Source organism: Eucalyptus grandis, chromosome 9 (assembly GCF_016545825.1).
Source record: "Eucalyptus grandis isolate ANBG69807.140 chromosome 9, ASM1654582v1, whole genome shotgun sequence".
Taxonomy (NCBI): domain Eukaryota; kingdom Viridiplantae; phylum Streptophyta; class Magnoliopsida; order Myrtales; family Myrtaceae; genus Eucalyptus; species Eucalyptus grandis.
The window spans coordinates 18166543-18182030 of NC_052620.1; the positions used below are offsets into that span (position 1 = coordinate 18166543).

Below are 15488 nucleotides of genomic sequence, written 5' to 3' on the forward strand. Positions count from 1 at the left end.
CCGATGGTTGGGTCACAGTGCAGGCTGGTGGTGGTGACACGATGGCGATGGGCTCAGTTGGCGATGGTGATTTGACAAGACTTGTGGTGGTTGCTCGCGATGCGGGGATGTTGGTGGACGAATCTGCAAAACAGAGATGACGGCTATGGCGGTGCAAAGATGTGACGACAATGGAGGAAAGATAAACCGAACGGAAACTAGATAAATCGAATAGAAACAAAGATGTTGACGAGCGGTGAGTTCCCCATCGCCTAAGAGTAATGACAATTGGTGTCTTGAGAAAAGGCGTTGGTCACGTCCCAGGGTTGTTGGGTTCAGCAGCAGGATTGACGTTGGCGTAGCAGCACCGGGCGTGAAAGAGCGACGTCACGGTTGAGCAGAAGCTCGATGCTTGGCTAGGAGCTCGCGAGGTTGGATTATGGTAGGATGAGGAAGTGGCAATGGCAGCAGGGTTGTGTTGCGGTTGGAGATCGACACCAAAAGCAGCATAGGTCGTCACGTTAGGGCAGAGCAGAGGATTGCATCGCAACTAGAGGCGTCTCGGCAGTAGCACATCCTCTTCATCTCGGGCTTGGAAACAAAGTAGTAGCTAGGATTGTCATTGGCCATGGCAAGGTCAGAGGCGTCACAATGTCACACGTGACACGTTTCCTTTCTAATTATATCTCATAATTATAATTATGCATGTGGAAGCACAATAAAATTTCACAACATACCTAACGAGAGAATCACATGAGTTCAGTGATATACATGCTGTTCTTTTTTACAAACAACGATAGTAATTATCACAACAAATTACACAGTCCTTAGAAAGGTTAGGGTCAATTAATACCACTATACTTATACTAACCAAACCACCAACTAACAAAAGGATTAATGGTTTTTGATATCAACTCATCCCTTCCACACCATATCCAAGGGAACATCCTACAAATCTAAAAATCAAAGGGTGAACCGAAGCCTAATAAGTAAAATCTCTAAGTTTAAAGTAGAAGTTCACCTTTGCACCCGCCTTGGCAAAACAATCACAAACATTCGGAGCAACATAATCAATGTATGAGCACACACTTTACCTTTTTTGCAAGTGCCTTACACGAATGCATGGTATTATCTACTCAATATACTTATATAACATATAATTTCTTGATGCATCAGTATTATTTGATGCCTTATCAACATGTAAATATGTATAACTAAAAAAGTTTTTTTTTTTCTGTACATAATTGTGTTGCAAATACAATATATATACTCTAAGAAGTAAGATACAAAACTCTAGGAGATAAGATACAAAAGGTAACAGAATAACAAATATTCCCTAAACATTTGCTAACTCTAAGAGATAAGATACAAAATGTAAATGAATAATAAATATTCTTTAAATATTTGCTGAATATTTTCTTCCCTTAATATTTTAGCACAAGCAAATGGTGAGGGTGAACTATTAGCTTGGACCACAATTGAAGGAACTAGTAGGTAGGCAAGCCTTTAGTGAAGACATCTATAGTTTGTTCTTCAGTAGAATGTAGCGAACTACCAATTATTTCTGAGTAACGCATTCCCGCATGAAATGGTGATCAATTTCCACATGTTTGGTTTGAGCATGAAATATAGGATTTGTGGATAAGTAGATGGCGGATAACTTATCGCACCAAAGAGTGGGCGGCTCAAGTGGTTGCCCATGAAGATCCTGAAAAAGATATTCAAGCCACATTAACTCCGCCGTTGTATTTGCAAGACATTTGTATTCTGCTTCGGTGCTGGAATGAGCCATGGTTTGTTGCTTATGAGATGACCAAGAGATGAGATTTGGTCCGTGATAGACAAATAACCACCCAACGGAGTGACGGTTAGTTCGATTGCCCGCCCAATTGGTGTCAGAAAATGCATGAAGCTGAGTGGTTCCGCTCAAGTAAAAGAAGACCTGAATATGAAGTAACATTTGTAAGTCTTGCAGAATTGTCCATAACGTGATGTGTGGCACCTGAATGATGAATCAACAAACCACGCCGAAGATGTGAAAGTAGAGGGTGGACTTGATGATGGCAAATACTGTGGCAGTGAGTCCGGACCCGTCAAGTGGGCTTGTGCGGGTTAAATTGATCTAACAAAGCGGTAGCATGTATTGGCCCTATAGCCTTGCTTGCCACAAAGTTGACAAAGTGGGCCTCATTCGTCGCGGCGCCCTCCGCGATTTCTAGTTCCATAATGTGAGCCACGGCTATGGGATATTCCAGAAAAATTCCCAAATTGATTAAAATCTACATGGAAGTTGTTGGACCCGTGACGGGTCTGCCGAGAAGGAGGCAGTCCTTGGCTGGTCTGAAAAGCTGCAGGTGGAGGCTGATTATTTGTTACTAATGCTTGCTATACCCTTCCCTCGTGATTAAGAATTTAGGCATGAAGTTGGTCCTTTGTCAAAGACCCAATTTGAGTTAAAACGGAAATTGTGGTGTTGAGACTCTGAAATTCAACACTCAAACCACAAAACACTTGAGTGTGATATTCATTAATAGATAAAGGCTCACCAAGTCCGTGAGGCTGGTGGTTTCTTGTAGGAATTTTGTGATGGAATATAATACGTGGAAACGATACGATAGAATCTTGCAATTTATGTCAATGCGAAATCGCTAGAGAAATAAACGAAAAAATAATAGGGATACCAGAAATTTACGTGATTCGGTCCGAGTATCGGTACCAACATCCACATGGAGAGTTAGTAGTAAATAATCCACTATAATCGGAGAATCATAGTTTACAATCGCCCACACGTGTTTCCTACACCTAGATTTAACCCAAAACCATAGGTGTTTATGAATAAATAACTCACTTGGACATAAACTCACTGCACAAAAATCACCTCACGTTCAAGCTCAAAAAACACCAAAAAAGAAGAACTCATTTTCTTGATCACGTGGGTGGCTCCTCTTCGGCTTGACATTGTGCGTCATTGGCTCCTCGTAGGGTTTCATCGGCGCTCACCAAAGGAAAGAAGACGTGCCTAATCTATTTTATATGTGTCCCCAAAAGTCAAAGTTTGACCTGAGCCCATCACCTTTTGGCTCCACGTGGGAGGACTTCTTTTTTTTGATAACTTAGGGAAAATCGTAAGCTGACAGCTGGCGAGCAAATCCTGGGACCCACGGAAGAACCCACCACCCCTATAAAGCGGGTAAGTCCACCTGCGACGTGCTGGGATTCAAACTTCTCCCTTTCGTGAAGGGGAGAAAGCCTGAAGCCAGTAATGCCACTCAGCGCGGTGGTGAGGACTTCCTTTCTTTTATCTCCATTGGCCACGTAAAAGAAGTAGTAACGTAGCCTTGGAATTTTGTATGCCCAAAGTCAAATATTTGACTTTGGGCCCCATCAAGAAAATTTGCAGAGAGGTTCGTCTCCTCAGGAGGAAACTTTTGCTTCTTTTATTTTATTTATTTCCTCTTTTGTATATCTTTAAGAGTCTAAACGAAGCTTTTATGTTGACCAAAAATATCCAAGTGAATTGCATTTTACAAATGCTCAAACTCGGAATATAATTTAATATTTTATGACAGATTAGTGATCTTTTGAGAGTGATTGAAGTTGAAGCTATAAAGTGCATGAGTGAGCAATTGATTGAGTGGCATACAAGTTCGCAAGATACTTCCAAATACTTACCACAGATGTGTGACTCGACAATTGGGCGACTATTGAAGCGGTCAACGAATTGACGATCCAAGCCAAGGCAATGGATTCTCAAAAGTTCTAGTTTTCAAATGTTAAATTGTTTATTTGTGTAACAGCTTTTCTCAGTGCAATCTCCTCGACAGACTCTTTCGATTGAGGTTTGGTGTCTTCCAGAATGGACAGCAAGTGGGCAGCTTGTAAATATGGCAAGATCTGTGCTTTATAGATTGGACAGTTCGTCTTGATTAGCTTCTCCTCAATACTTGGTGGTGACATGAGAGTGGGCTTGAGACGGTTTATGACGGCATTAATGGTGGCGTCAGTGTAGATGAAGTAGATGATATTTCTTTAAACATGGATCGGTGAGGCTTTCGCCAAAGAAACCCTGATACCAAATTAAAAAAGTTTATTCCTTTTTTTGTACATAATTATGGTACAAAAACAATATATATATATATATATAAAGAACTTAAAGAGATAAGATATAAAACTCTAAGAGCTAAGATATAAAAGGTAACAGAATAATAAATATTCCCTAAATATTTACTGAGTCTAAGAGATAAGATACAAAAGGTAACACAATAAGAAATATTCCTAAATATTTTCTTCTCTTAACATGTATATTCATGAACATGCATAATCTTTTTCACTTTTCCTCCCAAATAATCTCAGAGCATTTGGACATAGGGGGCATCCTGATACATGGGGCATCCCAACTCTGAGCCATCCCACAACATTCGCCCATGGGGCATCTCGTCATACTCATATATAATCTTAAATGCGAGGCATCTTGGCTCCCGAGACATATTGAAATACTCTCTTGGGCATTCGGACATATAGAGTAACGTTGCCACTTCCACATGGATGATGATTTTTTTTTTTCAATATTTGATGTTTATATGCTCCATTAATGCACATGAACATGTTCGACATCAACATTTAATGCATCATGTTAATGCATCATGTTATTTTACTTAACTATCACCGATTGAACATGTTCAACATCAAGCATCATTTCACATGACCATCATCGAATGAACATATTCAACATCAACCTTCTATACATACTTTTCTCAAATACAACAGATATGTATTTATTAAATAATGATACTTAATACATGAAGGACTAAGATATCCAGAGAACAAAAAGCATGCAAAGATTTTATTTTTTTTTGAAATTTGGTATCTCCTAAATTTGATCACTCCCAGATTAGTAAAACCTGAAACCGGTAACTCTCTAAATTTGATGACTTTCCCAATTTGGCAAATTTCCCTAAGATTTGGTAACTACATGCCAAAATCGAATTTTCCCTCTAAAGTCAGCAACTTTCTCATTTCTTGCCCATTTAACACACTTTTCATCAAAATACCACCAATCATCAAAGAATTTACTGATACTTCTTAACATAACCATTAAAATAATCAATACACAGCTCAAAATACCATCATTAGAATTCACAAAAGTAGGAATCCAACATGCTGTTATCAAACTTATTCATACATGATAATAAAACTCACTTAAAGTAAACGCCAATCAAATAACCAAGTCAACCACTCATTATAACAATCTAGCTTAGCATCTTGAGTTTTCTCTTACCTTGCTAATGGTTTACATAAAATCAAAGCCTTAGTTTTCCTTCAAAGTAAATAAATCCGAAATGAATAATTTTTGTCTTGAAATTGACAAACCCATTTATGAAGAGTAGAGGAAATTAATGAGTTTACTCGTCCAAACCTAAAAAGAAACTCGTGGCTTTAATAAAATACGAACATTGGACCTTTTACTTTTACTCTTGGAATTGAATGAAAGTTGAAAGAAAAGTAGATAGCAATTGGTGAAGTATTGGAGTGAGGACCTGTCTTGAGAATTCTCTCTCTACGATTTTATGCATGGCCATAACAAATAATGAAAGAGGAGATGAGTTAATCATGGCCAAAGAATTTAATGCTCATAGGGTGAAATAATTAAATCTAAGAGTAGAGGGAATAAGTGTTCTAATAGAATTTCCTCATATGGCCCTTAGCGGAATAGCTTGGGTATGTGGCACATTCTCATAAGCTAAGAGAAAATATATATTGGGGGGACTCATTTCCTTTGGGAGTCATCAAGAGCATTTTGAGTTAAAGAGGTGTTCAAGTAAGAAGTTACTGGTGCCATAATTGTATGGCTCCATTGAATGATACGGGCAAGGGGGATGAATTTAGAAGATCAAACTTGAGTTAAAAAACACATGGCATGAATCAGAGAAGATGTGATTAAAATATTGCACATGGCCACCTTTGCTTAGCTTGATCAAATAACCAAGGTTAAAATAATTATGACATTGGATTAAGAGCCTTAGGTGGAATGATGAGAATGGTGCTTCAATCCAAAGAGTATAAGTGGCCTAATATGAGTCCAAATGAGAGGTATTTTGAGAGAAGGCTTCTTAGCCAAGTAAAATGAATAAATCATCAAGACATTAATTGGCTAACATTGAAATAGATAATGTAATGCTTGAACTCATTACTGAACTAAGTTCAATGTCACAAACTAAGGACATGTGACTTAAGATACTTGGTGGAAAAATGAAGAGAGATGGTATAAATTAAAGAGGGACAAATGGCTTACTCACATAACTTCCAAAGTAAATATTTGTTAAGGTACCGATTCTAGTAAATCAATATGTAAACAAGGAAATCATCATTTTTTCCAAGTACTAATAAATTAGAAAAATATTTTAAACTCACTAAAAATATTGGTGAAAAATAATGGATGCTAGAAAAATCTCAATTAATAAATTTGAAACTTGAATATTGTTAATATTTATCACTAAGCTTAACGCATCAAATTGTGATGATTACGGTAACAAAAAATTATCTTTCGCACCTTCCATACATCATAAAATTAACAACTTTCATGGCTCCACACTAAATAACACTTATCTTTATATCCTAAATACTATTACTCAACATAGAAAATTCCAAATATCACACAGGGCAGCTCCCTTAATAGGGTTGGAGGTGCGATTAGCATTAGTCACGCTCACCTTGCTAGTGATTCAGGTCGATTAAGGGTAGGGAAGTAGCAGTGAGCCTTTGCTGCTGGACTCATCATGGTCAACCATAGACTAGCAAGGCTGGATCGGGAAGAAGTAGGTGGCTTGGCCTAGGTGACGCAATTTAGGTTGTCTGAACAGAAGCTCAAACGCGATGGCTAGAAGGAAACAAATCATCGTGGCCAGAGGATTGCCGGGTCTGGGTTCGACGATGTGAAGAAGTGCAGCCGTGATGGGGTTCTCGGCTGCCAACTCTCTTCCCTCTCTTTGATTCTCATGTGTGTCTCTCATTATGTGTTCTGAAATTCTAATTGTTGACCTCGAATTATGAGGCATAACTTTGCATTTATAACGTTCACCTTATGTCTAACCTCAATTTCATGGGCTTATTTTAGGCCTTATTTAGGGTAATGGATTGAATTGACTTAAGACTCTTTATCGATTAACTCTTAGGTAGGGGTTGAAATTAGATTGAATTGAGCTCAATTTGGTCCATATGCCCTATGTAATTTCCAGCCAAGGCTTGCTTTCCCATAGTGGCCGAATTCTGGCCCTCTGTGGGCTTAATTGGTGACAAGCTTTCCTTTAGGGCCTATTATGATTAAACACAAAGTCTTTAACTTTAATGGGCTAAACCGAGCACAATTAAAGCTCTAATTTTCTAATTTAAGGCTTGAATTTTTCGGCCCCTATCTCCTATGCTTTGGCCGAGTTTCCAACATTAATGTGGGCCCCGTCCTCGCGGCTAATCTGGGACCATTTGCCGCTGCCCGTGCAATGCTTTTAGAGGTTAAATATTAATCCCTAATTTTCTATGTAATTATTTCTAAATGGTGAGCCAAGATTCAAATGTCAACATTTCCCTTTTTAAATCCATAAATTTGAAGAGAATGCATTCTTATTTACCCCAGAAAAGTCGAATGCAATAGACAGCCGAAAGAAGTGAAAAGGTATATCTCGATTGAGCTGAGGCTCATACTTCGTCAGTCATATTATTCTGTCACCTGCTGACTTGTGGGCTTCTACAACATTTGTTTTGGGCCTTAGGGCCCATCTGTACACTTGAAGTTCCCACGAGCGGTTGACCTCTCGTAGTGACCGACAGAACTCTCATGACCACGAACACAAAATGGTGTGCGCAATCATCAATTTTAATCCCAATAACTCAAGCCAAGAACCAAAAATTTTCCACCGAAATCGTTCCTATAAAACACAAAAGTCTCTAAAGCGTAATAAAACAATGTTTATCTCATGAGGAGAACCACTTCCTCACTTTCCTGATGGGTCTCCTGCAAACAGGGCAGGCCTTGCCTTCTCCATCAAAGATCCTGCAGAAGCCCAAGTTGTCATAAGAAACAGAAGTAGAAACCAGCAAGTGGAATTGACTCAGTCCTCAAAACCTAATGTTAATCAGGAGATTCTCCAAAATTTTAGAACAAACGTTAATTTTCTCACCTGACATGCAAGAGTTTTGTTTGGGACAGGTATTAATTATAACAGAAAGTGACTTTCACTGACTTTTTTTTGATTGTATATTATCCAATCCAGTTAGAAGTTTTGTACTTGGATAAGCATTATAAAACAGAGCTGGAGTGACCTGCACGTTTCAAGTTCTAAAGTACAGATAATGATGCCAAATCAATGTCTTTTTTTCTGTCATTTAGAAGAGAAAATTCATGTTGCCCAATTCGTAAAAAACCCGCTGATCTCGTGAACATTAAATATGGAAATGTTTTAAACTTGTTAGTGTGGGAACCGACCTGGTAGCGGACAGCTGATTATATACACAAGCATTGTTCTTTCCTAGGGTGGGGACTGGGGAATCAAATCTGTTCTGTGCGCCTAATCTATGCACATACATCCATTCATCCTTTTTCCAGGTAAGCACATGTTCATTCTTTAATCATTAAGTGAATCCTTAAACATGAGAAGGAAAGTTAAAGAAAAAGAAATCATCGATGATAAATCAATGTTTACCTCTGAGCACAGTCATAGCAGGTAGCACAATGGCCGCAAGGAACGAAGAAGCAATTCCTTTCCTCGTCGTAGCAAATCACACAAATCTTCCCATCATACAACTCCTCCGAGGAGCTGCTGCAGCAGCTGCCGGTTTCTATGTCCTCCTCACACGTCCCATACGTTGACTGTGGTGGCTTGAATACTTGTATTGGGGTCGTCTCCGTCACTACCGGCTCTCGTTCGGCAGGACTTTCATCCTCCCAGCTGTCCAGGTATCTCATGATCGCGAAGAAGACCGACACAAGCAATGCTGTGAGATTTCGAGATGTGTTACCGCACAGAAATTATAAAATTAATGAAGAATTTGAGTGAGTGGAAATATGAACTCTCCAGTTACCCTCTTTTGATGTTACTCTCTTTTCTTTAATGAGACTCGAATCAAACACATCTAGAGAGTAACAATTTTGTCAGAAAACTCACCCAATACCGTGATGTAGGCGAATAACCGAGCCAAGAACGTAAATGCAAAGCACAATTCAGCCAGCTCATCATCCTGAGATCGGAAAGGAACAAATCAGAAATCAAAATGTCTGACGTAAACACTGTAAAGAATTAGTGAATATCGGCTCAGAACTCCCAAACGAGGAGAGAGAGAGAGAGAGAAGCAATTACTCCTCCTTGGGCAGTTAAATTTGAAGGCTTTTCGAAGTTAAACTGAACTCTAAAGTTTAGATTAGCTCGATCCACCTACCGTGGAACACATTCTATCGCTCCTCTAGCCTTTGCTGCTACCGATTCTCTGTTTTTCTCGAGGTTCAAATCCGGACCTGAAAAACAAACTTCCAAAATGGAAGCAAACATCATATAATTAGATAGTTTCCTTTAGTGCTAGACAGAATTCTGTGTATTGAGCAGAGAATTTGGAAAAGTGGAATGTAGCAAATCTGCTGATCTAGCATTTTACATTTATGTGAGCGCAAGAGCATTAATCAAACAATGTTAGTTTCCTTCATCTAGGGCCCTAGTTTGTGCCGTCCGTTTTGTGTTTGGTAGTTTTCAAAGCGGATCCAGAGAAGAAACACAACTGAGCCAAAGCAAAAAGGCTACCTGCATTGCTTCAGGCCGCCTCCAATAAAGCCATCGAGCTTACTAAATCTTTCTCAGAGAGCCCGCTCACGGCGACAATGTGCACCATCTCGAGCGCCTCATACAAAGAATGCTGATTCAGAATATTCGCGATTGCAGACCTGGTGTTGCTTCTGATAAGTTGGAATTGGCTCGGTAAGCGGGGAAAAATAAGCCAAAGCTTGCTTCTAGCGTGCCCAAATGAGCCCACGATTCGACCAATGTCTGCGACTCTGTGAAAGAACAGAGCGCGAGAGCGAGAGAACTTGGAAACGAAAAGTGCGTCTTCGGGAATGACGAGAAGACGAAGAAGAAGAGGAAGAATAGTGAGGAAATGCTTTCTGATTGGCGGGTGCACCCAGAAAAAGGAAAGGAAAAGGGTTGACTTCTTTCATCGAGCATGGAAAGGTAGGTGATGGCTCCTTCATTTGAGTTCTGGTGCTCAACTACCAGACAGCCTTTGAGAGTTCGGCGGGCAACGGAATTTAAGGTTGTCTCTGTGTTTCTGGTTCTTGAATGGTAGGTTTAGTACAGGGATGGGGACCGAAGTTATTGAGGTAGCATTATAATATTCATTCGAGACTATATATCATAATCACATGCATCGATTATCTATACTCTTTTGCATATGAACCATTCAAAATTTGGTAAGATTTATCGGCCTTACAATTTGTGATGGGTCAAATTCGACAATTCAAATGAATTTGCATAGCACATAAGCTGGACTGGGTAACAAATATTCAAATGGTCCCGAGAACATGTACTTAGATGGGTCTGTCCATGGGTATGTCCGCGATTGTGCCTCGTCCAATAATTGGGATGTTACAGCTATTTTTGAGTCACCCCCGTTCAAGGACATCTTCAACTGTTCTTGCAAATGGGTCCCTCTCTCACGTTGGCCATAAAAGAAATGCTGCTGCGTATGGTGGGTTCATCCCCACAAGTCCCAGTTCTTTTAGTTAAGAAACAGAATCAGATTTGCTGGCTAGTCCATTTTATACAAAATTGATCATGTCAGCATCACAATAATTAGTCTTTGCCTGCCCAAACCGACCACTTGGTATTCTAGCAACTTAGGCTGACACCAAACAAGACCGACCAGTTCATTTAAATTTCCATCCTGGGATCGTGCTGCAGCCAAATTGGTCGTCATTTCGGTGCTGAATCATAATCAGCCACAGCAAAAATGTGTATGCGTAGGATAAAGCGCAGGAATTTCTAATCTGGAGCTAGATTCAGTTGATTGAGACGATCATAACCATCGATATTACGGATCCCACGAGATCGACGCTTATCATGCGCTTGGTCCAGTGAATTCGGCTTCAGGCAAATATCGGCCAAAAACACGAGCCTCACATTTGTCAAGAGAATATCAGTGAATGTTGTAGTCTCTGGCTCCATTTCAGACTGCTTTTATCCAAAGTGCTTAGTCAATTAAATATTGCTCGTGAGTTAATCTGTATAGCCAGAATGATAAGTGATGATAGTGTCAAAGTGCGAGTTAGGTGTACTTAAAATAACAGATGATACTTGCTTTCCTATTCACATTCAGACCAGGAGTTCGGTTCTCTACTGTTTGCCTTGCAAAGGTGGGCGATTCCGTGTTCTCCGGTAATAGCCTTTTCCTCTCTCTGTGGATGATATGTTTAGGTCCACGGAAAGTTGTCAATTTGGTTGTCGACCGACCACGAAAGCCATCAAATGAGATGAATTTGATAATTTTCACATGCACGTTATTTTCTTATGGAAGATAAAAAATTTCTCTCGATCTTATAATTTTGTCTGTGTTTCGTTATGAAATGTTGTCCACTTTGACTTGCGGACCTCATAATTTTGTCCTGAAAAGGGTTATTAACATATTTTTAGGGAAGGGGTTGAGGTCCTCTGCTTATAAGCTACGACCATTATTCAATCTTACTCATTGTGGGAAAAGCTTTAAATACACCAATATGAGTTTGCAATTAATTCAAATAAGAGTTGATAAATTTAAAAAGTAGTTGCTGGAATTTGTTTTTTGTTTGTTTTTTTTTTTTTTTTTGGTGCATCTTAGACAGTTTTTGATCTACCAGTTGGTCCTTTCAAATGCACTCGCTAATTTCAAAAGATAAAAATTGGTAAGTCATTTTTATTAGGTGGGCATTTTCTATGACGGCCGAGAAATTTGAAGAGTTCATAATCAAGGAAAAAAAAAGTTACTTAGTTATTGAAAAAGCGGGACAATTCAACGCAAGTCCTAAAACTTGTATACTTCATGCACTCGTGTTCTAAAAGTTTTACTTCCTTCGTTTAAATGACTACCACGTTACTAAGTTATTATTAATCCTTAACTGTAGTTAACTCATATAAATTCACTACAAAGACCGTGTCATGCTTAAATTCACCTCAATCATCAAAATTAAACTAATTGCCTCTAGTTCCAAATTTTTAGAATTTCATAATTGCCCCAATAAAGTTTATTAGTTCACATTTTTTTTCCACTTTTAACTTCCAATCTTTCCTGAATCAAGCCATACTAATTAAATTATATACCCTAGGCCATTCATTTTCTATATAAGACATATAAATATTTTATTTACACTATAGGCATGTCACAAGCTTTAGAAAATTATTAAAACAACCTCTTTTTGAATTAGTTATGGATAAAATTACCAAAAAAGTCATCAATCTATTACAATTCTACTAATTCAGTCATAAACATTTTTTTTTGCCAATTAAGTCTTAAACCATTTGTTTTTGTGCCAATTTAGTCCATTCGGTTGATTTTGGCCAGTTAGCGGCCTACAGTGTTAACATAGGTGTTAATCATCCTATGTGGCGTTATTAGCGTTAACGCAGATAATTTTTAATAATATTTTAATATTTTTTGCTTTTTTATTTTTCTTTTTTTCCTTCACTTCCTTCTTCCTCCAACCGATCGCCGACAAGGGACCTTGTCAGCCTTAGAGAAGCCTGGCCATGGCCGGGTGAGGCATGACCTTGCTGAAGGCTGCACATGTCGTGGCCTTTAGCGAGGGTCAAACCCTTTCCCCGCCATGGCCAGGCTTGCTTGAAGCCGGCAAGGGACTCGGTGGGGACCAACTAGAGGATGAAGGAAGTGACAATAAAAATAGAAAGAGAAAGAAAAAAAAAAAGAAAAAAATTTGGAAAAATCTTATTGAAAATTGTTAATGTGGTGGCACTACGTAGGATGGCTAGCATCCGTGTCAACGTTGACTGACTAAAATTGACTGGATGGATTAAATTGGTAAAAATATAAAAAGTTTAAGACTGAATTGGCACAATTGTAATAGGTAATTTTCCATTAATTATGTAGTTAAGTCCAAATTTTGGACAATTAGATAAATTGCTTAGATTAAGCAATTAATTCTAAAAATAACTTAATTACTTATCATCATAAGGTTTTTGATTCTATAATCAGACCTCAAATTTCCAATTTTACCAAATTAGTCCTCTAGCTGTGTGAAATTACAAATTTGTCCCTAAAGTTTCTAAACTTGTTATTTTTAAGCGGTTTACCAACCAAAAAAAAAAAAAAAGCGGTTTGATTTCCTTAAATTATCTAACCTAATAACCTACTAATTAATAGTCAAAACCATAAGATAACAGTATTAAAAGAGCCATCTCATTCAAGCAAATTTACCAAATATCACCTAGAAATGTCAAAATTATCAAAATGCAACTTTTGGGACTAATTTTACCATTTTCGCATTTTTCCCATACAAGATTTAACTAAACCTTTTCGCTAAACATAAACACATCATGCCATTTTTAAAGGCCAAATAAACTCGGTGTCCAAATTTGGACTAAATGAACAAACATCAAACAATAAAGTTTAAGATTACCAAGTAGATAGATTTAACTCGGTTCCAAGAGTTTTCACTTACCTTAAGGGAAGGCATGAACTAATTCAAGTCTTAATCACCTTGAAAGCACAGTGAATGGTAATAAAAATTAACAATTATCTATCTTTAAAAAAGAAAAAACCAAGTTTGATAAACAAAGGAAAATGAAGACTATGAATTTTTTACTTTCTATAACACTTGATGGATGAGATTAAATAAACAACTCATAATGGAGAGACTTGAAGCTTCTTGTAATTTGAGTAAGAACTTTTCTGTCGTTGCAAAAGATTGGAAGATGAAAAAAATTGAAGTTAAAGATTTGAAGATTGAGTTGGCTGTGCCGAATGCAGCAAATGAAGGTGATTCGATTTTATTTTATTTTCATTTTCGCTTTTAAGAACAATTTATGGATGATGTTATGTAGTAGTTAAATTAAAAAAGTAAGAAGACGTAGGGAAATGATTGAGTGAGAATTGGCCTATTTAAGGTGAAGGATGAAGATATTTGATAGTTTCTTGGATGGTATTTTACAATTTGATAACTAAGTGGGGAATTCGATTTCCATTCTAAACACCAATAAGTAAGAAATATATTTTGAAATCATTAAATTATTAGCAATAGCTATAAAATGCTGGGGAAATCTTATCTCGTAAATTTTAACTTTGCTAACTATCCGATACATTATTTAGGGTATATTGGTCCCAGCAGCCAAATTCTATAGTGATATGTTTTTCACCGTCACTCTTTGTAATCAACTTATATTTAAAGATCCATTAATTTAAGCATACTGAAATTATAAACAACTCATTTCCTTGAATTTTAACTCATTATAAACTTCATCACCCTTGGCAAAATCACTCCAAAAGACAGCGGACATGGAAAGTATTTTCGAATTTTCCTAACGTCACAAATTCATTGAACCAATTGAAATTTTGCAAATGTCATCCAAATTTTAGGTGAATTATTTATTATCTTAATATCCTAAATTTATCAATTAAGGTAGAGAATTTCAGATGTCACAATATATGTCCTGTATGACAAATGAAAATACACATTCGAAACATTCCTTCTAACATCACCACGGAGAAGAAAAAGAAGTATGCATTCATTCTCAAATTAATAAAAAATCCAGTAACTTAATTTCTCTCCAAGAGAGATTGATGGACGCGATCAGTCATCTTCGAGGGTACGAGCCTCTTTCGATCGATCTGGACCTCTGTGACTTGTATGAGTCAACAATAAAGGAGTGCATACTCATAAAGAATGCGAGGCCCATGCTTCTTTCGCTCTTTTTCAACCCACTCAAAGAGCATTATGATATAATGGATAGCTGAAATTGGTTTGTTTTGTGAAATAAATAATTTTAAAATTACAATTTTTCAAATATCTCTCAAAGAGTGAATAAATAAAAATAATTTTCATTGTGCACAAATATAATTAAACGTAAATTTTTATTGATAATTAATTTTTTTCATTGATTGATTATTTCAATCAATACAAATGCTCATTTAATTTTTTTTTTTTCAAATAATATATATTCATGAAATAAGCGGAGCTTAAATATATTGAGTTGATAGGTACTGCAAATCAATGACCCAAATAAGTCGAGTGTCCGGGGTTCATTTTATAGCCTTTGAGATGAGACAAAATCTCAACGGGCTTTTCTATGTTTCCTTCATATCTTTCCCATCTTTCAAAAATATGTCAGCTCCATTCTTCCTGGGATTGAAGATATAATTATCAAATGTCTATCAAAACATGTTAAACTTAAATGTGCAAAATGACAGATGATCTCTGCAAATGCAAAATAACAGGTGATCTCTCCACTAGCAAATGGAAGAAAACATGTTATCTCATACCATTT

The 15488-nt window shown here is 37.4% G+C and overlaps 1 protein-coding gene across 1 annotated transcript; it reads right to left on the reverse strand.

The window, feature by feature from the left end:
• Nucleotides 1-7637: 7637 nt before the first annotated feature.
• On the reverse strand, nucleotides 7638-10108 carry LOC104418475 (E3 ubiquitin-protein ligase APD2). Its single transcript, XM_010029843.3, has 5 exons — nucleotides 9765-10108; nucleotides 9409-9496; nucleotides 9138-9210; nucleotides 8676-8967; nucleotides 7638-8026 (listed from the first exon to the last, which is right to left on the reverse strand). The coding sequence occupies exons 2-5, from the start codon at nucleotides 9418-9420 to the stop codon at nucleotides 7948-7950; spliced, it is 456 nt and encodes a 151-aa protein (XP_010028145.1). The 5' UTR covers nucleotides 9421-9496; nucleotides 9765-10108; the 3' UTR covers nucleotides 7638-7947.
• Nucleotides 10109-15488: the final 5380 nt, after the last annotated feature.